This window comes from Gossypium hirsutum, chromosome A01, assembly GCF_007990345.1.
Source record: "Gossypium hirsutum isolate 1008001.06 chromosome A01, Gossypium_hirsutum_v2.1, whole genome shotgun sequence".
In the NCBI taxonomy this organism is placed as follows: domain Eukaryota; kingdom Viridiplantae; phylum Streptophyta; class Magnoliopsida; order Malvales; family Malvaceae; genus Gossypium; species Gossypium hirsutum.
This window is the reverse complement of record NC_053424.1, coordinates 33,053,967-33,081,479: the sequence shown is the minus strand read 5'-3', so window position 1 is coordinate 33,081,479 and position 27,513 is coordinate 33,053,967. Positions and strand designations below refer to the sequence as shown.

Genomic DNA, 27,513 nt, shown 5'->3' with positions numbered 1-27,513 from the left:
CATTAGAAAATACATACCTTGATTCTTACCACCCTTTCATGAACATAAGCATATTTCTATTTGGACACTTACCATCTCAATGCATAACTTTTAAAATTAAACATAATATAGTCCAACCAATAGCTGGACACAAGCTTAAGCATCATCAACAATACATTTAGCATATTTAAACACAATCTACATGAATTTAACATAGATAAGCCATCTCACATGAATATAATTTATTTGAACTCATCGTTTTCCTTAACATATCATACTTTCAATGAAACTTACCATTTCAACCTTTTCATAAATACATGACATAGTTTCCTTTGAACACTACCATTTATTTCCTTTCATGCCCGTTGAACTATTTAGAATACCATCGGATACGCGGGATAGCTCACATGAAGTGTGATAAACATATAACCGTAACATTTCCTTTCTTTTACATCATTATTCACACGAGCTGTGAAATAGGCCTACTCACACGAGTTATGGTTCGAAATGCAAGCTACACGATGCTGCTCACACAAGTTGTGGAGTTTCTGAAACAAATGCAGGACCTCAGCCATCGGTAGGACATTTAAAACCAGCATCCGAAACATGAAAACCCTAATGACATGTCATTTGTATCCTATGAATTCCTAATGTTCAAACAGGGCACGGTAATCGTCATGACATTGTTGGATTTACATCGTTTCATGACATAATAAATTACATAATAACATATATATTGATTTATTTATTTATATTTGAAAAACACATTAATATTCAATTTAATTAACATTATAATGATTACAGTTCATACAAACTTACCTGGCTAAATTGTAAAAATGTCAGAGTATAGGGTCTATTTGGTAATTTTACATTCTCCTTAATTTCCACTCTTTCTTGATCTAAATTAATAATTTTATTCAATTCATTAATTTAGACAGTAAAACTAATTCATTTAATGCAATTTAGTTCTTTTTGACATTTTTACAAATTACCCTCAACTTTTATTTTTATTCAATTTAGTTCCTAAGCCTAAAATATGCAAATTAATCATTTTTATTGAAAATTCATACCAGCCATATGTTACCAGCGTCCAGCACAACCCATATTTATAAAATTTCACATCAATTCCTTGCATTTTTACTATTTCAATAATTTAATCCCTAATCATTAAATTCATAAAAAATTACTTATCACAATACTTATAAATAATAACTAATACTTAAAATTCATCATTTAACATATAAAATCACAAAGATTCATCAATGGTAACATTCAAAATCTTTAACAATTTCAAAAACAAAGGTACGGACTAGCTGGATTTAGTTGCAACAATCTCAAAAACATAAAAATTAATATAAATGGATAAGTATATCACCTACATGCAACAATTGAATGTTGGTCGAATGCTCCTTGCTCCAAAAATGGAGTTCTCACTGTTGAAGAAGAAATATATAAACAAAATAGGTTTTTGTTTTTATTAATTTATTACTTATTATTTACTTTATTAACTTAAAATATATCATTTAAACCAACATAAATTACTCTCCAACCGCCAACTAGATTATGACATGGTTTATTTACCATTTTAGTCCATTTAATTACCTTTCCTTAGCTATTTAATACCTTTAATTAATAGACTTTATCTTTTGCATCTTTTATAATTTAGTCCTTTCCAATTAATCAACTATCTAAACATTAAATTTCTTATCGAAACTTTAATACAATCTTAATAACACTCCGTAAATATTCTCAGATTATAGAAATGAGGTCTTGATACCTCACTTTCTAAACCACTTGACTTTAGGATCTTACCACTTGAACCTATTTGTTCATTTGAATAGCATAAATTGTCAACTCAAAATTTATTTTTAATATCATATTTGACTTGTAAATATTAAATAATAATATTTACGAACTTACTTGTCAAATTTGTGTCTCCGAAACCACTGTTTTTGACACCACTGAAAAACAAGTTGCTACATCCACAACCATGAGTACATTATTGTTTAAGGTGTCGTGATACCAAATCCTAGGTCCAGCGACATAGTTGCCTGATGGGGAAGAAAATAGTTGTAATAATAGTCTTTGTCCAACATCAACCCAAGCCAAAGCACAACTTTTAGGGGCATTTTTTTCTAAAATTTGGAATTGTATTCAACTGTTAAAAAGCACTTTTGGCTGATAGCTTAAGAGGAGCTTCCTTTTCTTTCATCTTCTAAGCTTAATTGTAACACCCCAATCCCGTATCCGTCGCCGGAATAGATAAAGGGGCATTACCAGTCTTGAAACTCATATCAGAAAAGTAAATTTTTTTTTTTGAACATTCCTTTAGATAAGTACTAAAGACAGTCAGGGATACAATTTAAACTTCTATAAGTACACATTCAAAAGATGCCATTTTCGCATGGCTTATATACATTAACCAAAATATCCTCTCACTACTAGTCTATTCTATACATGCCATAAGATAATCCAAAACGTAGCAGTACCAAACAGTGGATAGTGATAGTGTGACTAGTTGCTGATGATCCCCGAGCCTATAGCTTCCAAATGAGATCTATAAAACAGAGGAAACAAAGTACACAGAGTAAGCATTACAATGCTTAGTAAGTTTTAAGCAGTGTCAACAAATAACAATCAAATTATAACATAGTTGTTCGTATTTTTATTTCACTCTTCCTTCGGGCATACCATCCCTTTACCGAATATGCACATCTCATCATATATAATAGGCAGATAAATTCTCACTTGATAGTGACCTCTTATGATCATAGGTACATTACATATTTTTTTCCTGACTTTCCACATTGACCAAATGCACAATAATCATAGAACAGTCTTATTGCTTTACTCACATGTGCATCACATAACGACCTTGTGATTTAGTCTAAATCAAACTTAAATATAATCTCGAAATACATACCTGACCAACTTAGCGCATTGAACGTATTTATTACCAATTGTTACTGTGAAGTTGTATAATCTTACGCTTTACTTGAATCTTCAACAAAACCTTTAGTTCGGGCTTACCTGGACAAAATCTCCACACGTAGTCATCGGGTCTTTAGAGCTCGGATATAGTACGAGCACGAAGCCTACGGACATTAATCAGAGATAATATTCTCGCATAAAGCCTGCGGGTTTTAACCCGGATATAGTACTGACACAAATGCCTTCGGACTTATCACATTTATACACTTTCACATCCATCACGTTGGCCACTCGACCCTATCACATATATACACTTTCACATTCATCACATCGGCCATTAGCCTTATCACATATATACACTTTCACATTCATCACATCGTCCATTAGGCCTTATCACATATATACACTTTCACATTCATCACATCGGCCATTAGGCCTTATCACATATATACACTTTCACATTTATCACATCGGCCATTAGGCCTTATCACATATATATACACTTTCACATTCATCACATTGGCCATTCGGCCTTATCACATATATACACTTTCACATTCATCACATCGGCCATTAAACCTTATCACATATATACACTTTCACATTCATCACATCGGCTATTAGGCCTTATCACATATATACACTTTCACATTCATCACATCGGCCATTAGGCCTTATCACATATATATACACTTTCACATTCATCACATTGGCCATTCGGCCTTATCACATATATACACTTTCACATTCATCACATCGGCCATTAGGCCTTATCACATATATACACTTTCACATTTATTCAAATATACTTCACATACCACATATACTATCATGTACAGACTTGGTCTTGGCCGAATCTACATCCATCACTTTCCAATGAATAATTCAATTTTACGCCATACTATCATTTCATATTCGAATACTCATAAACTTACAATATCACGATTTAGAATTCAAGTATGGGTTTAATCAATAGCTTATGAGCAACTAAAACAAGTTTTATCCATGTTTACAACAAAATCACATATTCACTACGAGCTGTTTTCCTGAGCAATGGTCACTAAATTATTTATAACCGGAGCTACAAGACTCCAAATCACTTGCCATTAATTTTCCCTGAATATAGACTCGTATATCTTTCATCCATAAATTTTTCAGAATTTTAGGTTTGGCCAATCAATACCAGATTTTTCTTAAAGTTTTCCCTGTTCACTGTTTGACTAATCTGACCAGTCTTCACTACGAATCAAAATTCTCATTGTACAGAATTCAAAGTATGTTCTATTTGATTTCATTTGAAACTAGACTCATTAATGAGTCTAAGCATATAAATTTTATCTTGTAACCATTTTTGTACAAATTATAGTGATTTCTTAAAACAAAACAGGGGATTTCGGAGTCATTCTGACACCGTCTCACACAACTTTAAATATCTCTTTATAAGAAATTCCTTTGCTTACATGGTCTCTTTATAAGAAATTAGACTAATTAAGCTTTGATTGTATATTTTATTCAGCCTATAATTCCACACCAAACATTTATAGTGATTTTCTAAAATCACTTTACTGCGGCTGTCCTGAGTAAATTATTACAATTTGCTCTTAAATTTCCAAGTCCAAACACTTAGGAACTTACCATTTGAGTTTAAGACATATCATGGCCACATCATATCTTATTAAATCAACTCATTATATCCTATTATAGTTGAATTTACTCAACATTTAATCACTTAAAACTTACCTCGGATGTGGTCGAACGATTTCGGCGGCTATTCGATCACTTTTTCCCTTCCCTTATCCAACTTTGGTCCTCTAAGCTCTTGAGCAAGGTTTCCCAACACCGATTCTACCTATTCAATTTGCTCCTCCCCTTTTTAGCCTTCTACTTGAAAATTTCAACTTATAAGCAAACAAATTTCATGGTTTTCCCCTACATGCAGCCGGCCTCTCCTCTCTAGCTTCATTTGAAAGAGACAAGGAAGCAAGATAGAAAAATAAAAGTTGAAGTCTTTCTTTCTTCCATTCACGGCAATGGAGGGGGGCAACCACACACATTTTTTTTGTCATCATTTACCTTCCCATTATTATTTTATCCTTTCTCACATAAACCATTAGCACAACATGTTTTATGACATGTTTTGCCCATCACCCTTTGTCATGGCTGGCCACTAGTAATTAAATGGGGGAAATTGACATGCAAGTCCACCCCTTTGATTACATGCACTAATAGATCCTTATGGATTAACCTATCACATTTTAAAAGTGTCACACATAAGTCCTATTACTAAATTCACATGCAATCGACTAAATCGAAGCTTAAAATTTTCACACATTCATATTCACATATTTTAGACAATAAATATCATATTCAAATAATTTGGTGACTCGGTTTAGCGGTCCCGAAACCGCTTTCCGACTAGGGTCATTTTAGGGCTGTCACATTAATAGTTGCGTCTTCTTCATTTTTAGGATTTTAGTTCATAACTTTTCTAAGTTTAGTTGGTAGTTTAGTTAGTTTTTATTGTAGCTTTTGTATTAGTTACACTTTGCTACTTTAACTTTGCTTTGTATTTTCATTTTTATCCAAACCCTTCAATATATTTTAGTTTTATTTTTTTTCCAAACTCCAAAAATCTTAACTCCATTTGTATTTGTTATCTCCTCATTGTTGCTATTATTGTCTTCTTCAAGCATCCACAAAGAGATTTCTAAGCGTTTCTTAACCCTATTCTTATGCTTATTTTGATGTATGATTTGAGTATATGTTTGGTTGTTGTGTGCATGAAAATGATGATTTGTAACTAAATTTATCGTGGTTGATTGATGTAAATATAATTATTGTCTTCTTCAAGCATCCATAAAGAGATTTCTAAGCTTTTGTTAACCCTATTCTCATGCTTATTTTAATGTATGATTTAAGTATATGTTTGGTTGTTGTGTGCATGAAAATGATGATTTGTAACTAAATTTATCGTGGTTGGTTGATGTAAATATTATTTGGTTATTTTTTGGAATAAAGACTAAATTATAAAAACTAGACTAAATCAAATAGACTTCAAAACTTAGAATTAACACCTCTAGGTGAATATTTAGATAAGTGAGACCAAAAGGAGATCCTATTGACACCAATTTGGTTATCTCAAGTTAGTTTGGTGAGGTCGAGAGATAAACCAAACTAAATCATCTAATTTGGTAAAATGGTGACTGTAAAGTAAAATAGAGTCAATTAGAAGTTTAAGTCTCTCAAATCCCTAACTTAAAGACTAATTAGTAAAATGGAAGTTAACCAACCACTTGTGTGTTTTGAATTGTTAATTGCATAATTTTGCATGTTTTACAATTTGATCATTCTTCGTGTTAGATACGACCAGTGTAATTACCCTTGATTATGAATTGTTGTAATTTATTACTTAGTGAATAGTCAGTTAGACTTGCTATTTGAATTCTTATTGCTTAAGAATCATTTTCCCCCGAACTTTCTTGGTACGATTCTTGTAATACTCAAGTGTTCCATTGTAAGACTATAAAATTACAACTCGATTTGTCACACTTGTAGTATATTGCTAGATATTTAAAGATGATTGTGTTGATTCATAGCTCGATGCATACACACTGATTAGCCTTCACAATTGTCAGAGTTACGTAGCTCATTGTTAAGAGGGAGTTGGTTGAAAACCCATCACCATTATAAAGCTCCCAATGAATCAATTCTGTTTAGTTCTAAACGGGCTACAATTTCAACGTTTGTTGATCTTCCTTTCATTGATGATTTCTTTTATGGGCTTGACTTATTTACGTACAAGGACGAATTGAAGGTAATTGGAGCTATAATTGATTTTTTAGGAGCCATTTTTGTAGTTAGAGGTCTTAAACAGGCAATCAAAACCTATCTTATCACGTGGGACAGTGCAATCTCATTGCTAGACTGCATCAAGTCTTTAATGTTAGAATACAATGACGAGTATGTGTTTGTCGACTTCCTTAACAACTTAAACAGGAGCAGATGGTTGAAGACCAAATTCGGATACAGAAATCCCGAGCAGTGCATTTTATTTGATTTAGTTTGGGAAGGTATACTATAGAGGACTAGTGTACCTTGTATTGAGGAAAGGGATTACGATACTGATTTTTCAGTATACAAAGATCAGTTGAGAGCCCTCAGTGTGAAAGTGGATCATGACGTTTGTTTTCTTCTTCTTGGGAACAGAAAATTCCTACATAGAAAGGATATAAAGTTTCCTAAGTTTCACTTGAATAAGGAATTACCAGATAAACTCTTGTCTGGATTCCTAGTCGAAATGGTGCACTGCAGCCCCTAAAGGTAAATGGGGTAAGTTTTCTCCTTTGTGTGCTTTATGACAAGTACAAGTTATTTGGCGCTTACCTGTATGTTCTTGAAGATCATTACAGCAAGGAGCTGTTACCCATGTTTACTTTGATATTCGGTGTTGCAAAGTTTCCTTCCATCAATGATTACTTGCAGTTATGGAATGATTAGGTATTACGAAGTAACGACCAAATGACTGCTCTAGAATGCTTCTCCTTCTTAGGTTATGTTGTTGACAAATGGAATCCTTTTACAATAGAGACTCTGAAGGAGAATATGAAAAAATTGCCTGGCACAAATAGTAGTACTGGGGAAATTTATTTGGTGAACAAAGAAGAGGTGTTTCTGCCCGATGACTTGCAACTGAAAAGGATATTTGAAAATGTCGAAGTTCCTTTGTTCACTTGGCTGTCAAGGCAGTGTAATTTATCCCCCTGTTTTTCCTGGGAGACTTTTTGAAGTTTATCATTCTATCAGAGTGCAACGTGGATCATATTCTTCTAAATCATTTTGTTAGGATCGACCCGATTAAGCAACGAATAAGAAAAAAATAGCGGAATAAATTGAGAATTAAACACACAAATTTAACGTAGAAAAACCCCTCCAAAGAGGATAAAAAATCACAGGCAAATATAATTTTACTATAATAGCAAAAGAATGAAGAGTACAAAAGATGGAGATAAAGACTAAACCCCGAAAACCCGAAAACAAAGAACCCTCAAAATGTAAACACAAAATTCTCTAAATGTGTTATGAGTTCTAATATCTAATGGGTGTCTATTTCTAAGGTTGTAAAGGAGCCTATTTATAGGCTAAATTCATAGCTCAAATAATAATAAAATAATATAAACTAATCAATGTTTGATTGAAATAAGTAAACAGAGTTTAACTGAAAGATTATTTTTCAAATTTGACTAAAAATAGAAGTCATATTTAACAAATCTCCACCTTGACTCATATTTCCACAACGCCATCTTTGCTAAAGCCCGCCACGAGCCTATCTTAAACTATACAGGGAATTAACTAAGTCAAATTTGTGCTTAGAAACTGGAAGCCTTCTAGCTTTCGACTTGTACACTATCAAATCAAAACTAACCTGGGTCTGATTTTCACGAACACAATGCCCTAATTTGTCAAAACCTGTATCCAAAAGAGAACCTCTCTTCAACGAAACGATCATACATTTTTCCCTCCTATGACCAAGTTGCCTCCGCTCTAAACAAGTTGACTTTAACTTCGTAACGGACAAAGGACGTCCCATTTCATTGGTCATTGTAAAACCTTCCAGAATATAAAGACTGTCAATTCTTTTACCTTTTAACAAAACGAGAGCTCCACGAGATACTTTAATGCCACTCGACTCGATGTTAATTCTGCATCCTTTCAAGTCTAAAACACTCAAAGAGATGAGATTCTTTTGTAAATCAGGTACATATCTGACATCTGAGAGTGTCCTAATCGTCCCATCGTGTATCTTAATTTTAACAGTACCAATACCAATTACCTTACTAGATGAATCGTTTCTCATGCTCACAACTCCACCTTCAACCAAACTGTATGTGGAGAACCATTCTCTATTGGGACACATGTGGAAAGAACATCCTGAATCTAGGATCCACTCGGACGTGAACTTGAAGTTATCGCTCGTTGACATTAACAAGAAATCATCACCATTTTCATCGGCCAAATTAGCACCAGTTACATCTTCCTCTTTACTCTCAGCAGCTCTTTTATTTCACAGTTTATGACAATCTACTTTGACGTAACCTAACTTTTTACAATAGCGACACCTCACTACAGGAAAATAGACTTTTAGCGGCATTTTTTTTTGCCTTTAGCGGCGTTTTTAAGCGCCGCTAAAGACCAGAACTTTTAGCGACGCTTTTCTAAAAAACGCCGCTAAAGTCCAGGACTTTTTGCGGCGCTTTTCCCGCAAACGCCGCTAAAGGTCATAAAATTTAGAAAAATAATATATTATAAAAGTCATGAAAAATATAAAAATTTTAAAATTCATTATCAAAATATTGAGAAGAATAATATTCATGATATAAATATAAAAATTTCCTATTAAAATTCTATTAAAATTCATTATCAAATTAAATTTTCTATTAAAATTTTAACTTTAAAACTAAATACAAAAATTAATGAATTTAAATTTAAAATTTAAAATAATAAATTAATAACACAATTAAAATTCAAAAGTTAAAACTCAAGTTATCTTAAATATTAAAATAAAAATAAAAATTTAGAATCAAAACTAAAATAAATAATAAAAATTAGATTAAATATAAAGATATCAATAAAATAAGATATTATAATGAAGTTACTTAAATGAAATAATGACTTAAATCATAACCATGTAAAATATAAGATTTGAATATCCATTCCCATGTGAAATATCAACATTGATTATTTAAATTGATTAAGCTGCTAATGAATATTCTATTTTCTAAGTCAAAATTACAATTCATTTTTTTCTTCTTTCAACTCAAATAAAAATAAAAGGTTGAAAACAAAACAATTAAATAAAAATAGAATAATTAGTTGACACGAGATTATTATTAAATATATGCAAATATGCAAGTAGACTATTACAAAACTAGGTGTAGTTTTTGATCAACTAATTAGTTGATCCTACTGCAGGTTCTATCTATAATCTGCTTAACTAACATACAAACATAAGGCACTCTAATACTTTTTTGCACATAAAATATCTGAAACTCACACCTGAATTTGCATTCAAGACCATCTGCAGCAGCAAGCTGAGTCCCCTGACCACTGACCATAAACTAGTGGAACAAGAGTTTTTAGTAGTCCGAAAACTTAATAAACTAGTGGACAAAAATCTTTAAGGTATAATACAAATTTCAAAGACATCACCACAATACTTAATAGGTACATATAAAAGTACATACCAGGCAATACAATGAACAAGAAAATGAATTGAAACAGAACAAATAGAAAGAGTTCTAGGCTTAGTACTTGCTAGATTCACCTAAAGTTTGCACACAATCCCAATCACCATCAGCATCCTCTGACCATCAAACCTACAAGGAAAAGTGAATGTATCACAATTTGATCACATTTCTCAATCTTGTTGGCATATAATGAAATTTGCAAAAACAACCAAGATTTTTATGGTCTTTTTAAAGAGGGAGATCCATCTAGCTTATACTGCAGTGTTATATGCATATAGTAAAATATTAAAAGTACCCTCAAATAATATAATTTATTAACAATGCAATTACTTGTATATATAAAATATAATACAGAAAATCAACTGAAAATGATGAATATATAAATTTCGTTTGACGTTACACGGTTTTCCATCGATAAAGGTTTACTTTCTCAGAATCCTAACGACAACACAGTGCTCCAGCACATCCCTGTATCAACGAATGGAAACAACGGAAAAGGATTTGGGAAAGACAAGCTAGGTTTTAGAATGCTAACTGCCAGGCTCTTATTTCTCCCTAAAATAGATGGAAAAACTGTGAAGTATAAACAGCTTTCTTTTTCCTGATTAATTTTATGAGATGACATCAACATGGCAATGGAAATGGGAAAGGATGAGAAGAGGCCCAGGATAAATGAATATAGAATTTCAATGTTAGAAAGACCACACAGTATAAAGTGAACAAGAAAGACGATTAGTCAGTGTCACATTTAGTCCATGAAACCAGTTGAGAATCTAACTAACGCAGCCAGTACAAGAAAGACGAGCAGTTAAGCTTTTGGACTGATGAAGTGAAACTCTTAGTAAGTTGCAGAATTTTGGAGGATCTAACTAATGCAGGAGACTGGTCTACTCAATTTTCTTGCAAATTTCGACCACCATATTTGCTAGTCTCAAATAACATGAAGAAATTCGATATCAATGCAGAATGAACTGAAAGGTCCCAACAAAAATCCATGAACAAATTGCAGAGAAGAATGCAAAGATATTATCTCTCCTGTTAACCTCTTTAATTGTTGATATAAAGTACATATCGAAAATTTCCCTAAAATCACTGGCCGTCAAACGTACATGCTGATGAATTATAACTAATTTGACCAGAGAAAAATACAAAAACCCCCAAAAAATGAAAGCAAAAAGAAGGGAAACCTAAGCTTGTAATGGAACAATGATGGCTGAGATTCTCTGTTTGAACTGTCCCTTCATAGCATTTATATCATTGATTTTATATTTTTAACCATTCATTGCAAATGAAAGTTAAGAAACAAGACATAAACTAGTTAACAAAACAGGAACAAGTGAACCAAATGACTCCTTGGTTTTGAACTTAACCATCTAATTAAATCCCCAAGCACTTAAGGAGTCATTCCTTTGAAAAGAAATCTTGCTACAATCTTCTCTATTCCTATCTCCACTCTCCTATCTGATACCCTTACAATTGGATCTTTCTCTAAAACTCACTTGGAAGAAAAAATTGGACAAAGGAAAAGGGGAAAGAAAAAGGAGGAATCGAAATAAAACAGGGACTGATTACATAAGCCTCTATTCTGTGCTTCACTTCACTAGTTCATGCATGGGTGATTGGGTATGTCAGTACCTTCATTTATGGCATAACAAATAACATCCATGAAATTTAACCATTTTGATCGGCAAAATACTAGAGACTGAAAAATCCTTGTCAGGCTAACCTTGTAAAGCATCCATTGAAGTAGCAGCATGAGATGGGCTTAAAAAATCAACAAAACAAAGTTTTATTGGACGGTCTTTAAAGCATTTTTGCTGTTCTTGATGAAAATTCTTTCAGTTGATAAAGGTCATAATAATACATAGAAATGCTTAGTCATTCAACATTCACTAGCAGAGTCTTTACACGGAAATAAAATTAATGCATGCACAATGCTGACCTTTTCAACTTTTAAATTAACAGCTTCCACCCTATCTTCAGTGTCCTGTGCTTCCGATTCCAAAACATGAAGTTCAAAGTTGTTTTTTCTCGAAGCATCCCAAAGCAAACGTACCTAGGAGAACGAGGCCTACTACTCAAGTCAAATGAATATTGCAAATAAAGCAAGTATTACAGGCAAGGAACCCAATAGTAGAAAAAAATGGAATTAGGGATTATATTTATATTAAACCATTTAAAACAAACCTCCTCTTGTAGAGCCTTAAGCTTTTCATCAGCAAGTAATGAATCATCCTGCAATTAACATAATATAGAAATTAAAATTCATAGCCGAATAAACCCTAATTTAGTACACTGTACTCTTCAATCTACGCTTCTTTAGGGAAAGACATTCGATAACTGAAAATAATTGAAAACATAATAATAAAAAGCAAAGCTTCTTGGCTAAGAATTGAACCTTAAGAGTGGATATAACAGACTGCAGATAAGTGATCTTGTTTTCCATGTCTTCGAGAAGCTTCTCGCGTTCCTTGAGAGTAAAAAGAAATTTCTTTCTAATGAAGCGTTTATCGTTAAAAAGAAATTGAGAGTAAAAGGAGATGAGACAGAAGATGAGAAGCGGGTAACCAAAATTTATTTTTTGGTTGTGAGCGGGATTTTGAAAACGGGATAAAAAATAATAGGTTTTTTTGGCGTTTTAAATAAAAAACGCCACTATAGTTCATTTTTAACATATTTTTTTCTATTTTTTCTTATAAATTTTTTGTGCTGACATTATCATTTTTTAGAATTTTTTTTTAAATTTTAAATATTGAACTTTTTAACTGAAATATGAACTAAAATATTAAATTTTTAAGTTTTTTATTTTTTAAATTTTTTATGAAAATTTTTAAATTATCATATAAAATACAAAAGGAAACTTTAACAGAAATAAAATGAAATCGATGAATTAAAAAATACAAAATGACACAGTAATACAAGTATTATTCTTTTAAGTATGGTCCGCATTAGTTGTTTAGATTTTATATAAATGGCATTTAATTATATGTATACACCTAAATTTTAATAGAGATACATCTTAGAATTATATATGAATTTCGGTTTAATGTGTAATTGTAGACGTGAAATTTTAATTGTGGTTTAAATGTATAGTTAAAACTTTAATTTTGATTTAATCATACAAATTTTAAAAATAAATACATAAATATATTTTTCTATTGGATAAATATAAATATTTATGTATGCAATATATAAATATAAAATGATGTTATATCAATAATTGTGTTAATAATTTACAAGAACTAGATCAAATTAAAGTTCATGTATACAATTGCACACTAAACCATTGTTAGAAAAAGAAACATTTATCATATAAGAAAATATTTATATAATGATAATTAATTCAATATTTTAAAATTAATACTATCTCTTTTATAATTATATAAGAAAATATTTATCATATAATTAAAAAACGTTAACTAATCTAAACCCTAAACTCCTAATCCCTAAACATTAAACCCTAAAACATAAACCCTGAACCCTGAACCCTAAACCATGAACCATGAACCCCTAACCCCTAACACTTAAACCTTAAACCCCAACCCTTAAACTACCTTTAAACCATAATCCCTAAACCCATAATTCATAAACCTTAATAGTGAGACTAAAATGAGAACCTAGTTGGTATCTTTAGCGGCATTTCACCAAAAGCGCCGCTAATGCTCTGGTCTTTAGCGGCGTTTCACCAAAAGCGCCGCTAATGCTCTGTTTTTAGTGGCGTTTTAACAAAAAACGCCGCTATTGCTCAGTTTTTAGCGGCGTTTTTGTCAAAACGCCGCTAAAGCCCTATTTTCCTGTAGTGCCTTTGTCTCGTTTCTTTGACGCTACCAAAATGGAAGCTTGCCTATCTGTCTTGCTATCCAAATGAAGCTCATTGTTGAGTTTGTTTCTACTCAACAAATAACCTTTCACATCTTCGAACTAGAGTTTGTATCTACCATAAATCAGGGTCTCCTTGAAAGACTTGTATGAAGAAGGTAAAGAGCATAATAATAGAATAGCTTGATCTTCATCATCACTATAAACCTCAACATTCTTTAAATCATTTAAAAGAGTAATGAATTGACTGATGTGATCTCTAAGAATCTCACATTCGTTCATGTGAAACGTAAATAGACGTTGTTTCAACACTAAACGGTTAGCCAGAGACTTAGTCGCGTGAAGAGTTTCTAGCATTTTCCACAAGGCAGATGAGATCCTCTCCATCAATACCTCATGCAATACCATATTTGCGAGGCACAACTGGATTGCAGATAAAGCCTTTTCGTCAAGCTCTTCCCATTCTGTTTTATTTAGATTCTCAGGCTTTTTCCCGGTAACAACCTTTTTCAAACTAGATTGAACTAGAATTGCCATTATCCAAACTTGCCACAGATTAAAATTTGTCTCACCATTGAACTTCTCAATTTTAAACCTTGTTGTTGCCTTCTCTAAATGAGCTAATCTATGAAAATTTAATTAGCTCTGATACCACTTATTAGGATCGACCCTATTAAGCAATGAACTAGAAAAAAATAGCGGAATAAATTGAGAAATTAAACACACAAATTTAACGTGAAAAAACCCCTACAAAGAGGATAAAAAACCACGGGCAAAGATAATTTTACTATAATAGCAAAAGAACGAATAGTACAAAAGATGGAGATAAAGACTAAACCCCGAAAACCCGAAAATAAAGAACCCTCAAAACGTAAACACAAAATTCTCTAATTGTGTTATGAGTTCTAATATCTAATGGGTGTCTATTTCTAAAGTTATAAAAGAGCCTATTTATAAGCTAAATTCATAGCTCAAATAATAATAAAATAATCTAAACTAATCATTATTTGATTAAAACAAGTAAACAGAGTTTAACTGAAAGATTATTTTTCAAATTTGACTAAAAATAAGAGTCATATTTAACACATCTATCAAAGATGCTTGTTGATACTAAAAATGGATTGTTTGAGAAGGGTCTGATTAAAATTATATTGGCCTTTCATGCTGGTCCAATGATGAACATGAAAGCCAAAGAAAGACAAAATGCTGCTAAGTCTCTACTAGACCTCTCCGTATTCGAGACAAATAAATCGATTCAAGTCAATTACCAACTTCTTCTTTGTCGAAAAAGTCGAACACTGGAAGTAGTAAAGAAAAAGATGGTTCTCTGGGATCAAAATTCTCAAAAACTTATTCTGGATAGATCAGGCTTCGAGGATCGAAAAACCAACATCAAGTTCATTTCTTCTTTTACTAAGGAAATTGCGGAAAGAATGTCATCTCCAGGACAAGCCGATGTTATAGACAGGTTAAGCAAACTTTTACAAATTGGGCTTATGTTTTGAGTACAAGGAGGATGCAGTGGATTTCTTGCTGATTAAAGAAAACTTGGAACTATATATGAAGACACTGAATTCCTTATTGCTGTATTCGGAAAGCAAAAATGTCCAAGGTCGGAGCAATTGGGCCTCTTACACCAACGGCTTGTTATAAGAAGCGATGCTGATGAAGGCAGTGGGTTTGTGATGGTCAGTTTTGTGAATGATAAGTTATTATAATTCTGGTTTGAAAACTTGTGTGATGGGCTACTTTTTGTAGCTCAAAAGTACTGTTTTATGATATTATGTTTAGCTCTTTGAATAACAGACGTTGTATTTATAAAACCTTTTGGTGTTAGGTATTATTATATCATAGGTCAAGCTGGTTTTTTATGCACATAAAATATGAACCTGAAGCTTATATGTCCTTATTTACATATTGCAGATTATCATGTCAGAGACTTCACTCTATCTCTTAAAAGTATCATGTACCATGGAAGCTCCTACTATTTTGATTATATTTTGAACTTTTTACTAAAAAATAAAGTAAATTAATGAAAAATAAATCGATCATTCTATTAAAAACTTCATCTATTTTTATAGTTAAAAATTAGTCTATGTATGTCATTATGGTGTATACATCATATGTCATATATTACTGTCTTATTATAGTTATTTAATAGTACAAATAGATAGAATTTTTAGCAAAAATGATCAATTTACTTTTTGAATTAATATAAAAAAATAATTTACTTATTTTTTAAATAAAAGAATTAAAATACAATCCGACTCTTATTTCATGAATACATTTACGATGGTTAATATTTGCCTTAATATCTTCAAACTAAAAGCATGATATGGTGCACATGAAATTCGATGAAAGCAATTTCCAAAGATACCAAAACAAATTTTAGAAACTATACTGAGTTTCTTTGAATGGGAGGGGATGTAGCTCAGGTGGTAGAGCGCTCGCTTAGCATGCGAGAGGTACGGAGATCGATACCCCGCATCTCCATTTTTAATATTTTTTACAATTAGATCCAGAGATTTCTGGGTTCAGAGGGATTCAGCCCATGAGGATCAAAAACCCATCCCTTCAATCAATCGTCGTCTCTTCTAAGCTAAGCTAAACCCTAGGCTGTACACAAAACAAACCTCTGTCTGGTGGTTCCTTTAACGATGGCGCTTTTGACTTCCTCCCTATTGCCTTCATCTCTAAATATCAAGGTACTCCTTCCTTCCAACTTATTGTCTCTGCTTTTCTGTAATTGAAGTTAACTTCAGATACGTAAATAAAACTCGGAATTAACTCAATGGCTATTCTTGTTTCTTTGATCGAAGCTTCTTAATCATTGGAATCTTCATACAGGTTAAGCAATATGAACACCAGCCTTGCTGTTCTCAGCTCCATAATTTTCATCGACTCTCTCCAAAATGTCACTTGAAAGTAACAATGGCGCAGTTTTGGGAACCAAATAAGATGAAGGAACAACTCAATACCATCAAGGAGAGACTACGGGAGAACAGCCCCGACTCTGTAAAAGCATTTCCTTGGAAAGAAGCTGAGAATTTGCTGCTGGACAAACTACTTGTTGCGGGAAACAAGGCATTGAAGTTGTCTATTGTTACAGTTCTTGTATCCAGCTGTCTGTCGGATTTCATAAATGCTATATCTAGAAACCAAGAATTGATGATACCCTTTGGTCTAATTGTGGGAGTGTTGATGTCTGATTTCCTAAAACAGACATCCCAAGAAGCATTTCGAAGCTCCGAGGTAATATATACTCTGTTCTTTAACTAGTTTGTGCTTGTGGGTGTGTTGTAAATTTTGAGGCTTTTTTATGTTTGAACAGGGGAAGGAATTGGAAATGAAATGGCAGGTGTTATGGATGGGTGGGTTGTTTGTTGTTATCAAGTTGGTGTGCACATGGTTTGGAATAGGAACAAGGGTGTTCCTTTTGCATGTTGCGAATGGTGGGTTGATGCAAGTTCTGTGGCAATGGAGAAGTTTGCTGGCAGAAAATGGATCCATGGAAGATGGATCAACACCTTAAATCAGCAGAAAGTTGACTTTATTCGGGGGTGATGTTGCTTGATTATATCTCTGTAAACTCATGTCACTCACACATTAGCAGTTAATTGAGCAAAGGAATTAGTAGATGAAATCTGTTCACCTTGTTACGGATTCAAATATTCTTAGTATGCTGTAACGTAGATGGGTAAGAAATTGGTTAGCAGTGCCATCTCATACGTTTTTAAGCATATTTATGATAAATTTTATCAAACACATTTCAGCTCTGCCAACGCCATTTATTCGTTTATGTATTGTTTGAGTCGTATTTTATTAAGTTTCAAGTTTCGTACTGTTTTCTGTTGTCTCTTGCATTTTTATAGAGTGAAATCTTGAAGAGATGAAATCATGACAAAATAAAATATTTGCACATTATTAAATTCAACCTTATCACACTAAATTTAATAATCTTCTATCTACTCAGTCAAATATTTTGATTTTAATGTATTGATGTTTTTTTTATTGTTAAATCCAATAGATATTTACAATTTAAAATTCGAATTGTGTAACAGTGGATTTTGAAGCATGCACATCAAACAGGATATAAACACTTTCCTTTTAAACTATACAATGTTGGAGTATGGATGCATATCAAAGGGCTTTGCCCCCATTAAGTGTGAGAATTAAAATGGCAAAGTAACTAAATTTGTATGGTTTTTGTGGAGCAAAAACAGTCACCTTGTGTACTATTCCCTATATCCCACTGCCACCATTAACAGAGCCTTAAACGGATGTTTCTATGAACCAATTCGGTTCATATACTATTCCTTCCCCTTCTGATGAACGACCCACTATTCATTTTAACTTAACAATTTGATTTCGTTCAAATCTACAAGTACAGATTCAAGCAGTTACTAATTGATTGTAGATGGAAAGAATCAGCAGCTAGCACTAGAACCACCATACCTGGATTATGTGACTCTTGATCTTTGGAACTACCCTCATCTTTGTTCTGCCCGCTGTTTCCAGCCATTGACAACTCCTGAGAAGTTGACAAGTCCAGTGACAGTAATGGGAACTGGCAATATGCTGTACGTAACAGCTTATATATCTCCTCTGCCCTACCCCAATTCTCATCTTGTTTATCCATCTCTATAAGAACCTGTACTACAACCAAGCCATCACAATAAAAAATGGTCATCTGAGTTTGAGAGGGAGAAAATGAGATTTTTTTATTCTTACCTGTGCAGGACTCCTCTTGAAAACGGGAGAAAACCTCTGCCTACAGTACTCATTGAACAGAAGAGTTAAAAATATTAGAGGAATAGTGAAACCAGAAGCAACTGGTGATCTTTTTATACCAAACACCCCGAGTGCGATAACTTGTGTCAACACTAAAGAGAAGATTGTTGTGTTGTGAACAACAGGCCAAAACTGTCCCCCGCTTTCATATTTTGGTACATATACATTGAGAATCTGGGGAAAAAAGGAACAAGCATAATCAAAGAACAGTTAGAAATTGATTTATTCTGAATCTGTCTTGCGCTTGACTCAATTGCTTAATATAATCATGCAGCACTCCGAATACCTTGTACCATATATGTGAAAATCATACATTCACTGTTTTATACTTAAAAGAAATGCATAAGATATTGTACAATATCGAGGACATAGAAGCTTGGAATGTAATTCCATAAAGAAGCTTAAGTAATTGCTAAACAACTGTTGCATAAACAAGGTCGACAAGTAGGTTGTGAAGCTTGGTACTTCCAAGAATCGACTTTCATGAGTTAGGAGATTTTTTGCAGTTCAGTCCACAGTACTGGGCACCATTTCACTGTTCAAATTTCCGAACCTTTATCTTCAAAAATATTCCTTTTAACATTTTATTTTTTAATAGGGATTACTTTATTGGTGTGTACGAAAACATTATAAAAGATAATAATCCTCCCATGGATACTCCAGCAACAGCTCAAATGAAAAACACTTCAACATCCCAAATCTAAGTTCGTTTAGCAAATTGTAATCTAGAACTGCTATTCTCTTAGTCTTTTGGGTTTATTAGTGTGAATGAACAAGGTAGACTCAATAAAGCAAAAAGCAAACGGATATAAAGTTGATAAGAAAAAAACACACCTGGTTCCGATAGACAAGGAAAGCAAGAAAGAAGTAAACCAGCAAGAAGGGCAATATTAATGGTGCCATGATAGAACAAGTGAAGCCAAGCAGTCCAAACAGAAGAAGTCGAGGGATTTCAGTATGGTGAGGGAAGGTTAGAGCATGATTACTACAGGGCTCTTCCTGCCTTCTTAGTATGAATCTTCTGAACCCATTGCAAAGAAGAGGGAAAAGTTGTATTACTTCAAAGGACAAGCTTGCCCAGCCCGATGTTAAAACATAGGTCGTAAAGAAGGTAGCCTGCAGAAGATAAAAACACAGTTCGAAGTAATCCTGAAGATTCTACTGAGCTGACGTATAAAGAAAAAAAGAAAGAAGCAATCTTTGTCCTATGTGAATGTGGTGATAAAAGAGTGCATAAAAAGTACACATACATTTTTAGCACTTACGCGGTACGATATTGCCATGCAAGGCTTGTTAAAACCAGAAGTTGCCTATCACAGCTTTAAAACTCATTGAAGATAATAATTTTAAAGGTATAGTTTCAGTCCATAGGCAAAAAGCATATCATGCATCCCTAATAGAATATAAAATCTAAATCGAAATGCATCTGGAATTCTGCCATGAAGTTGGAAGAAATGAAGCTCTATTAAACCAGCTAATGTGGAGTGGCATAGAAAATTACCTGGGTTGGCACTGCTTTGGCAAGTTGTGTAGGTATGTCTCTAAAACTTGAGAAAACACTCAATTGTCTAATTATGGATCCAGAAAGAACATTAACGAAGAAAACATTCCAGATTGTGAAGTACAAAACTTTAATGCCAGCACTTTTTTTCCTTTCACTATGTGAAACATTTCCCTCAATTGTGGAAAACAGCATCATGGTTGGTGGAACAGCATACATAAATAACATCAGAATTACACTTGGTAGGTAACCTGTTACAAGCTGGTTCATGAACTTCCTGCACATAAGAACAAAATCCCTGGCTCAGAATTAAGTCAAAGCTATTCTCCACTAATAACCATGAGATAGCAAATTATAATGTATTAAAAGGCTAAAACAAAATACTTCTCTAAGTTGGTCATTTATGCATTTATACATACATCGATTGCCAAAGAAAATATTGCAGCAGATTAAATAAAGAACACAGAAGATATGGACCTGAAGGTCAAGGGATATTAGTATTTATCCTTCTATTTACATGTATCTTCTTATTTATATATTGCAGATTTATCTTGTCAGAGCCTTCACTCTATGTCTGTTCTCAGTATATGCCACAACATCTTCAAAATTTAAGCATGGTACTTCTATCATACCAGTGCACATGAAATAACAACCATTTATTTTCCATATTATTCCAAAAAGAAGAGAACTAATTGCAGCACTTATTCCAGGTTCTGATTTCCTTAAGGAAGTCAATATAAAGTACAAACAAATGATCACTTAAAAGGTTAGAATAGTAGCTATAGCAATACAGAAAGGGTTTCAAGAGCATGATTCTTTCCATGCATTATTTCTGTGGTTAATTTCATGCATTATTTCTGTATAAATGCATATATTGTAACATGATGCAAATTCCATAACCTAATTTGTAGCATCAGACATCAGTCACGTCTGCAATGTGTATTGATTGCAACAAAATAGAGACTAAAATCCTAACACTGGTTTAGCAATAGAGTTTGCAGAATGATACTCACTGTTTCAAGATTCCTTTAAGAAATGGAAATGTTTGTCTTAACTGGTCTAGTTGAGTCAAGCCTTGCACAAATGTAACTGGAGCAAGGAACACGAACATAAAAACAATAGCACCCAGAAGAGTTGCTATTTTACGGAGCCAGATTTGCTTGTAGGGTATGGAGAGGTTTGACCAATAAACATCATTAGGCTCTGGGGCTAGTTGTGTCACCCATAACATGGGATTTGATGATTGAAGAACTTGTGCAGCAACAATAGCTGCATAACGAGTCCTGAAGAAAACAAAAGCAGCTGGACGTTCCTGTATCAAAGGCCAAAATAACATAGGATATCACATGGCCATTTCCATCAAAGATTTAAAAGTTAGTGATCAATATTCGATTTCAAACATCAACCACAACATGGTGGCAACAGGAAATGATAAGACTGAACCACATAGGGAGAGAGTCTCCGCAAAGAAATCAAGAGAATGACCATGCTGTTGGGAAGGCAATAACAGTTTAACAAACAAGTGTTCCGATAATTTACTAGGACACTACTATATCCAATATACTTAAAATAGTTACGCACCTCAATTCAATAATACGACTTACTATCAAGCATCATGTTTATCTAGAAAAGGAGGTACCATACCTAACATTAAGCTAAAACACCCATCCCAGCAAAGATTCAGAATGCGATTAATAACATGTAAACCATCAAAAAGAGGTGTGAAATGCTTTTTAGCATCAAATGTCAGCATTGCTAGGGTAGGAAAGATCAGATCTATATCCACTAGGGTTCCTGTGATCAGAGGAAAACTAGATCATGGTGTATTGATGATGTTCATAGCACATTAAAATAACCCAGAGGTAGAAAAGTAAAATGACTTCGACAACCGAGCAGTTACTTTAACAAGTATATTTTTGGCAACAAATAACCAAAACAGAATATACAAATTATACACAACTACTATAACCCTGAAATCAAAATTATTAGACTACTTATTCGAAGATTATCAACCTTGTCTGTTTGACTTGGCTGCGACCTATCACTGCTGGTTTTGCACTCAACACTTTCCGCCTCCTTTTTAAGCATTTTAAAGTAATGCATAATTCCACCACAAAGACAACCAGGCGTAGAACTCATTTTCTTTTGTGTCTCAATGGTTTTTAGCTTTCTGTATATCTTCTCCACATCCTTCTGCAAAGACACATTGTTAGAGAATATACATAGAACTTGTTACATATTATAAAACAAACAGAACATTGTGTGGCGCAGTGGAATGAGTAAGAATAGTATAGGTGAAATACAAGCTTATTATCAAATTACTCAACTCAGTTCAACTCATAATAATAAAATAATAGGAAACAAAATGAAAATGAGAAATTGGAAAATTCAACTTAAATGCTAAAATAAGTAAGAAAAATAATTGTATAGCAAGTAGTAACAAGTCACTACTGTATGATAACACGAAATAAAGTTAATGATATAAAGATCTAAAAAATTGGTCCCAAAATCATGTCTTGTGTCGTGAATTCTATTAAAGAAACCACTTTATATGCAATATTTACTTCAGACATCAACAACCACATGATGACAACGGGGAACAAGAAGATTGAAACCACATAGGACTTAGTTTGCTGAAGCTGTTATATTGGGAAGGCAATAACAGTTTAGAAAAAAATTACCACATAACCTCAAAGAATGCTGCTACTATATCCCATATTCTTATAATAGTTGAAATTATCGGTTACAGTAAATGCTGCCATCTAGCAAAACAGGAGGAAATTAATCGCACAAATTCAATGATACAACTTGCTTACATGCATCATAAGTATCTAGAAAAGGAGGTACCAGATCTAAAATTAAGCTAAAATACCCATCCCAGCAACTGTTGTGGGTTTAGGGTTATAGCTTTTCAGCATCAAATGAGGGCTATTGCTAGGGTGGCAAAGATCAGGTCTACATCCAGTAGGATTCTTTGTTGTCAGAGGAGAAACTAGACCACAGAGAACCTATCATGCCTATAGCAAATTAAGTTAATCCAGAGGAGATATAAAAGCAAAACGAATTTGATGACTGAACAATATCTAAGACAAGTTAAATTTTGGCAACAAACCACTAGAAAGGAATACATGAACTGTATAATATCACTATAATCCAGAAATCAATATTATAAGACTATACTTGTTCCGAAATTTTCAACCTTTTCTCTTTGACTTGGTTGAAACTCATCACTGCTGGTTTTAATCTCAACACTTTCTGCATCATTGTTAAGTGCCTCAAAGGAATGTGTACTTTTACCACAAAGACAACATGGCATATAACTCTTTTTAGTCTGCGACTCAATGGTTTTTAGCATTCTGTACATTTTTTCTGCATCCTTCTGCAAAGACAGCATTGTTAGAGAATATACATAAAACTCGTTAAAGATCATAAAACAAACAGAACATTGCACGTGCATAGAGGAGTAGAATGAGCATAGAAAAGGAGAAATACAAATTTAAATTTTTTAAATTTCTCAACTTGTTTTTTTTTTATAAAAAAAAAAACAAAAAGACCTAATTAAGAAAACAAAACAAATTGAGAAATTGGAAAGTTCAACTTAAATGCAATGCATCAGTACCAGCATTAGGATAGTACTTCCTATTTTACATACTAAAATAAGTAAAGAATAATTGATTGGTAAGTAGTATCAAGTCATAACTGCAAAATAACACTAAATAAAGTCAACGATGTCAAGATTTAAAACATGGCCTCAAAATCAAATTTGAGAAAATCATAATTACCTATTCGAGGTAGTATGCAACGGGTCCATTTTCTTTTACTTCTCTTTAAGCTATGAATTGTGAATTCCGAAAAAGAAACCACTTTATTTATTTATTTGACAAACTGGAGAGGGATTGGGCTGTCCAAATTCGAACCCTAGACCTAATGTTAACCAAGACTTGAAATCAATGGAAGTCTTTTGCCACTAAATCAGTGGCTTGGTTAAGGAAGCACTTTATTTGGTCAATAGAACAAAATGATAAACAAAAAGCTAACATTTTCTGTTTGTCAGCACTAATAACATCTACCCTAGATGAAAAATTCATTCATCAGATGGAAGTAGTGAATAACTGTTCTAAAGCAAAACCAGTTAAGTCTTCTCTTCTTTTCCCCCTAAACGGAATAGTAATTTTTTTTTTAATTAAAGCCTTTTCAAATAAAAAAATTCATATAAATTTATATCCCTAAAATAGTCACTCAATATAGATGCATACCATTAATTTGTCAACTCTACCAGCCCGATATACCATCTGGTGGGACACATAGCTTGCCGGATAATAAGTTGAAAAGAAGTCTTCTACCGACTTACTGTATGAATGATTCTGAGAACATGGGATGCTACGGACTAGAACTGTGAAATGACTTGGATTCACAGGAGAGCCAGTAATATGTGCTAACCTCATTTTAGTGATATTTTTGTACTCCTACATCAAAGCGGTAACCTTTAAATGATTGCTAGAGGATGTTTACAAATGTATCAGTAAAATTCAAACCATATATGAATAAGAAATGCTTTATGGTATGCACATCCTTACAAAGTGAAGTAGAACACAAGCTGAGCAGGATATGACATATAATGCAAGACAGTGGGTCCAAAACCTGAAATATTTTTAAAACAAAATGAAAAACAATCAATAAATAGCTGATTTTATCCAATCTATTTTACCACAAAACCACTATGTTGGAGTTGCATCTCAATATCTTGGCCTGAAGAAGAAACAGTTAGTGGACCAGAAGACTTTAAAAAGTCATTGCTTTTCAGTATTTAAATTCAATTCCTGATTAGATCTCTCCCAGGAATCTTTTAAAAGTATAAAGGATAACAAATAAAAGACTTGGATTCATCCTTTTGGATGCATACAAAAACATGGTAAAGTAGAATTCTACATGGCATCGCGAGTACACATTTCATTTCTGGTCATAACATTCAAGGTTCAAGATGGCAGCATCCAAATAACAACTCGTTGTAAAAAGGAACTAAAGCAACCATCCATAAATAATGGGTTCAATTAACATACCATTTTGATCCTTCCTTTACATTTCCAATAGTAAATACTTCCAGTGATTCTGAATGGATTTGCTTGTGCTGCATTTCTTGTCCATAATAATTTACTGGAAGCAATAGAAAAACACAAATCGCAGCAGCAATGATGAATACCCGAATACTGTAAAGAACAGGAGGAAAATTGCAGTGCAGTTAGTAAACCAGCAGAAGAAAAAATAGACACTGACCATCCATAATTGAATTATGAAAGCATTTTAAAAGATGTTTGGATATAATTGCAAGCATAAACTTTTGGAGAAACTTGTAGCAAAATTTTCCCTCAGAAAATTGGAAGAAATCAAAATTTTCCATCTGGAGAAACTTAATCACCTGAAAACAACTATTCTCAAGAAAACTAGAGCATCCACACCACCAGCAGCCAATATTTCTTCATTGGTCGCTTGCCAGGCCCTCACGATCCAACTAGCAGAGGGAACAAGTCTCTCAAAGTGAAAAGGATCACTATGCTTTATTGGTTCTGAAATAAGCCTCCGCATGAAATACACACTAACATTGCTCGGTTGTTTCCTCAGTATGGAATACAAAGACAAAAGCACAACACATATAGCTATATTGATTCCGGCAGAAGTTAAAAGAGCTCCAATGTCCATCTCAGTTCCCTCTAACCTTTTATTCAAGCTTAAGAAATTCAATAACTAAAGCACTGAACCGAGAAAGGACATGTCAATATTACTTCCAATTTGCTCAAAACAGAGTTCTTTTGATGACTACTAATGCAGAAAGTAGTTTGGCTCAATCTGACACAGAATCAAGTGCTGCAAAATGGATCTGGGAATTTTCATAGTTCAGAAACCAAAATTTAAAACCATTCTCATAGATCAAATCTCAAAAATAAAAAATAGAAAATACTTCAATAAAATTTCAAGTAAGAAAAACAATGCTTAAACTAAACGCAGACGAAAAACATCATCAAACTTTAAAAAATTAAAAAACCCCTAAATAAAAGTTGTTTTTAACTCTAATTTCCTTTCTAATAGAGCTACCGAAAATTTTAAACTATCTTTTTCCTACCTGACTAAATTTCCAAACCATTTCTTCTTCTTTTTCCTTTCGATGAATCTCTATAGTTCCAAGACAAAAGATTATACAAAAACTCAAGTAAAATAAAATAAAATAAAAATTGCTCCTAACAATTAGTTCAAGAAGGAAACTCAAACGAAATTAAATCAATTTAGTTAAACAACCTAGGAAAAAAATAAAGATTAAATAAACTGAAAGTACCTGGGAAAATATCAGAGGCCAAAAAAAGCGTAAGAACTTTGAAAAGGTTCCCAACGCAAAGAGATTCTGAAGCAAAATGGTTGGCTTAAAAAAGTAGGGAACTAAATACATAAGAAAATTGTGAGTTATCACTTGTACGCCAAATGCTATGCTTTTCCTTCATCTTCAAATAAAAACAAAAATAAAATTCGACCAATTTGCTGACAGAGAAAGAAATAAAGAGCCTTAATTCGGAAATAATTTTTTATAAAAGATTGTATTATCTTCAAGGAATTTCATTTATTGAAAAAAAAAATTAGTTCATACACACGCAAAAAAAGAGTTTATAGTTTTTCTATTAGGGAAGAAGATTCCAGCGAATGCCACGTGTAAAGAGTCATTTTATTAGTAATAATTATATTATTTAATAAAAATAATGACAAACATGTAAAAAAGAGCAATGATTTTCTTACCACGACAACGACGGAAGCGCCACGTGGCCAACAATAAGGTAACGGTACAAAAATGTGGGATCCTACTTACTCCATGTACAACCGCCATATCTGCTACAGTTTTTTCTAGTTGGCTGGCTTCACGCCAGTTTGTGGATTTTATTATCGTGCTTCCCGACGTATTTTATTTGAAGTGGAGTTGCGGTCGGTGACCAATGACAATCGTTGATTTTTTCACAAGTTCAAAAGTTTTAAGAGTTTAATGAAATTTCTTTTAAAAAAATTGGGGTTTTATGAGATTAATTTAAATTTTCAAATATTTTAAGTTATTTTAATTATTTTTTTCAAATTTAAAAGGTATAATAAGAATTTTTAAAAATTTGAAGAGTTTAATTCAAATTTTTTAAAAACTTCAAGAGAAAAATAAATTTTTACAAAAAAGTTGAACACTTAATTAAAATTTTCTAAAAATTTCAATGAAAAATCATA

The 27,513-nt window shown here is 32.9% G+C and overlaps 2 protein-coding genes, 1 long non-coding RNA gene and 1 other non-coding gene across 4 annotated transcripts; 2 read left to right on the top strand and 2 right to left on the bottom strand.

Annotated features, from left to right (window-relative positions):
• Positions 1–9,776: 9,776 nt before the first annotated feature.
• On the bottom strand, positions 9,777–12,761 carry LOC107916884 (uncharacterized). The gene is made up of 4 exons (XR_001689629.2): positions 12,553–12,761; positions 12,342–12,389; positions 12,097–12,210; positions 9,777–10,283 (listed from the first exon to the last, which is right to left on the bottom strand). It is a non-coding gene; the product is annotated as an uncharacterized lncRNA (long non-coding RNA).
• Positions 12,762–16,315: 3,554 nt separating this feature from the next.
• LOC107916977 (uncharacterized) lies at positions 16,316–17,755 on the top strand. The gene is made up of 3 exons (XM_016846364.2): positions 16,316–16,678; positions 16,821–17,225; positions 17,305–17,755. The coding sequence occupies exons 1-3, from the start codon at positions 16,631–16,633 to the stop codon at positions 17,503–17,505; spliced, it is 654 nt and encodes a 217-aa protein (XP_016701853.1). The 5' UTR covers positions 16,316–16,630; the 3' UTR covers positions 17,506–17,755.
• TRNAA-AGC (transfer RNA alanine (anticodon AGC)) lies at positions 16,394–16,466 on the top strand. The gene has a single exon. It is a non-coding gene; the product is annotated as a tRNA-Ala (tRNA).
• Positions 17,756–18,048: 293 nt separating the features above from the next.
• On the bottom strand, positions 18,049–26,902 carry LOC107917916 (CSC1-like protein At1g10090). Its single transcript, XM_016847332.2, has 13 exons — positions 26,594–26,902; positions 25,682–26,140; positions 25,326–25,472; positions 24,843–24,906; positions 24,522–24,731; positions 23,465–23,644; positions 22,279–22,458; positions 21,279–21,577; positions 20,266–20,542; positions 19,599–19,880; positions 18,705–18,938; positions 18,429–18,624; positions 18,049–18,351 (listed from the first exon to the last, which is right to left on the bottom strand). The coding sequence occupies exons 2-13, from the start codon at positions 25,960–25,962 to the stop codon at positions 18,323–18,325; spliced, it is 2,379 nt and encodes a 792-aa protein (XP_016702821.1). The 5' UTR covers positions 25,963–26,140; positions 26,594–26,902; the 3' UTR covers positions 18,049–18,322.
• Positions 26,903–27,513: the final 611 nt, after the last annotated feature.

Excerpts from the sequence above, each read along its gene's own strand:
- LOC107916977 (XM_016846364.2), top strand. The coding sequence starts at position 16,631 with ATGGCGCTTTTGACTTCCTCCCTATTGCCTTCATCTCTAAATATCAAG. Across the intron at positions 16,679-16,820 it reads CTTCATCTCTAAATATCAAG|GTTAAGCAATATGAACACCA; the intron begins GTACTCCTTCCT and ends ATCTTCATACAG. Across the intron at positions 17,226-17,304 it reads AAGCATTTCGAAGCTCCGAG|GGGAAGGAATTGGAAATGAA; the intron begins GTAATATATACT and ends ATGTTTGAACAG.
- LOC107917916 (XM_016847332.2), bottom strand. The coding sequence starts at position 25,962 with ATGGACATTGGAGCTCTTTTAACTTCTGCCGGAATCAATATAGCTATA. Across the intron at positions 24,907-25,325 it reads GTAAAGGAAGGATCAAAATG|GTTTTGGACCCACTGTCTTG; the intron begins GTATGTTAATTG and ends AAAATATTTCAG. Across the intron at positions 18,352-18,428 it reads TCAAGAGTCACATAATCCAG|ATTTGAACGAAATCAAATTG; the intron begins GTATGGTGGTTC and ends CTGTACTTGTAG.